This window comes from Rhagoletis zephyria, unplaced genomic scaffold (genome assembly GCF_001687245.7).
Source record: "Rhagoletis zephyria isolate East Lansing unplaced genomic scaffold, Rhagoletis_zephyria_1.1 Rzeph_scaffold_00518, whole genome shotgun sequence".
Taxonomy (NCBI): domain Eukaryota; kingdom Metazoa; phylum Arthropoda; class Insecta; order Diptera; family Tephritidae; genus Rhagoletis; species Rhagoletis zephyria.
The window spans coordinates 226653-229230 of NW_016157602.1; the positions used below are offsets into that span (position 1 = coordinate 226653).

Genomic DNA, 2578 nt, shown 5'->3' on the forward strand with positions numbered 1-2578 from the left:
CCACCCTTTTGACAGTCGATTAACGAAAGCCAATCAGCGATCGGCACGTTGACAGCGAGTTGACAGTTTAGATTTTATCGATATCAGATGTTGCCGGATCTTGCTCAACACTCCCCCCTGGTGTAACCTGACTAGGTTCCACCCATGATAAAAACATTACAAGGTAAATTCATTCTCTCAATTCGTCGGCCATGATTTTGTTCTGACGTTTGCCAACATTTTAAAATCATAAAATTGAAAATAAAAAAATTAAATTGTTCACAATTGTTGTTGTTTGAGATTGAAAATGAGAATGTGTGTGTGAGTTTGAGTTTTGATTTTAAAATTATATTGTTGGCAAACGTCAGACTGCCTCTCAATGGTTTTACCTTGTTATGTTTTTATCATGGTTCCACCAACGATTCTACATCAAGAACGGCCAGTTTCGTCGCCGGCCTCTCATATAAGCCAGTTATGCTCTTAACTGTCGCGCTTCTTACCTGTCCGTCAGCGCTTTTACAGACACTGACAACTCTACCCTTGGGCCAGCAATTGCGAGGATGATTAGGATCGACGATAAGCAGGACATCTCCGGTTTCGATGGGCTTAACTTTTTCAAACCATTTAGAACGTCGGGTGATGATTGGAAGGTACTGCCTAAGCCATCGCTTCCAAAAGGTGTTGGCCAGTTGTTGAGAAGCGAGGCAGCCTCTACGTAGGAGTGGTCCATCATTGCTGAGTTCTGACAAAGGCTTAGAGCTGATGGAATTGCCAAGGAGAAAATGGTTCGGAGTCAATGCTTCATCCGCATAATGAGATATAGGCATATAGGCGAGTGGACGCGAGTTCACCGTCATTTCGGCTTCCATTGATGCTGCGCGTAGTAGCTCGTCATTGGTTTGTCGACTTCCCAAGGTGTAATACAAAACGTCTTTCACTGAACGTACCAACCTTTCCCAAACACCGCCCATGTGCGGTGCTGATGGTGGAATGAACCTCCAGCGCATGTTAGGACTAGTGAATTCTTTGACTATTTCGTTATTATCCATTAGCGCGATTACCGTCCGCAATTCTTTATCGGACCCTTTAAAATTTGTACCATTGTCGCTCCAGATTTCAATGGGATTGCCTCGTCGGGCTATGAAATTACGAATTGCGAGGATGCAGGAGTCTGTTGAAAGAGTATGCGCGATTTCAATATGAATCACTCTCGTCGTGAGGCATGTAAATAATACCCCGTACCGCTTTTCACTACTTCTCCTTATCGATAGCAGAAAAGGTCCGAAATAGTCAACGCTCACGTACGTAAATGGTCGACAGAATGCAGAAACTCTAGCCGAGGGTAGTTGTCCCATTATCGGAGGTTTTGGTTTCGCCTTGTTCAACTTACAGCGCTGACATTGCTTTTGAACTTCATTAACGACTACTCTTAGCCGCGGCACCCAGTATCGTTGTCGTACATCGTTAACTACTGTCTCTAAATTCCGATGGTGATATTTCGTGTGGAAGTCAGCCACAATCAAGTGCGTTATTCGATGACTCTTGGGGAGGATTACCAAATCGTTTCTATCTTTTGAAGTTAAGCGCGAGCCAAGTCGCATAATATTGTTTCCATCCAGATATGGGGATAACTTGTAAAGTGAGCTGGATCGTTCAACGTACTTCCCATGTTTAAGGGAATATATTTCTTCTTTGTAAGTATCGAACTGTGCCTGCCTCCACAGCATTATTTCGGCCAACTTGAAGTCTTCAGTTCGCGGTGTACGATAGCTGCTTACACCATCAATGCCTTCAGGATGTGGTCTGACGCGGCTTAACCAAATTTTGGCACTGTATACGACTGCTGCAGTCATGGTTAAAAGTCGACGCCAGGATGAGTAACGATTTGGGTCCAATGCAATAAATTCATTAAACCGTCCTTCATGATGTGTCCCAACGTACTGGCCACGAAGCTCTACTGTAGTTGCGGCTCCCGGTGAGAAGGACTCTACTGGCCAAAACTTTTTCTCCAGCTTCAAAAACGGTGGGCCATTAAACCAGCGAGTTTTAACACTGACTTCAGGAACTTTCTTCCACTTAGTAGCCTCATCAGCTACGTTATCGTATGTTGATATCGAATGCCAGTTAAATGGTTCGGTAGTCTCAAGAATTTCACTAATTCGGTATGAGACGAATTGTTGGTAGCGACGATGGTCACTGTTGATCCAGGAGAGAACTGTTCGTGAGTCCGTCCAAAAATAACATTGCTTGATTGAAACCGAGTGCGCCTCTATGATACTCTTCGCCAAGCGTGCACCCAAAATCGCTGCTTGCAACTCCAGCCGAGGAATCGTTAGCATTCTGATTGGTGATACCCTTGTTTTTGAGGCAACGAGTGTACAATTAACAAAGTCACCCTCGCAGTATCTAAAATAACTCACAGCTGCATACCCTTTTTCGCTTGCGTCCACAAACGTGTGCAACTTAGAGTTCTAAGTTAGGATATTTGGTTAAATTTGGGTGAATGTAATATCTGGGGATTCTGATTCTCTCCATGTTCGGAAGAATTTGTATCCACCGAAGCCAATTCGACTATAACGCATCAGAGATTTGTTCGTCC

General features: G+C 44.0%; 1 protein-coding gene across 1 annotated transcript; it reads right to left on the minus strand.

Annotated features, from left to right (window-relative positions):
* Window positions 1–383: 383 nt before the first annotated feature.
* On the minus strand, window positions 384–2318 carry LOC108360091 (uncharacterized). The gene has a single exon (XM_017612252.1). The coding sequence runs from the start codon at window positions 2316–2318 to the stop codon at window positions 384–386; it is 1935 nt and encodes a 644-aa protein (XP_017467741.1).
* Between the last annotated feature and the right edge of the window lie 260 nt (window positions 2319–2578).

Excerpts from the sequence above, each read along its gene's own strand:
- LOC108360091 (XM_017612252.1), bottom strand. The coding sequence starts at position 2,318 with ATGCTAACGATTCCTCGGCTGGAGTTGCAAGCAGCGATTTTGGGTGCA.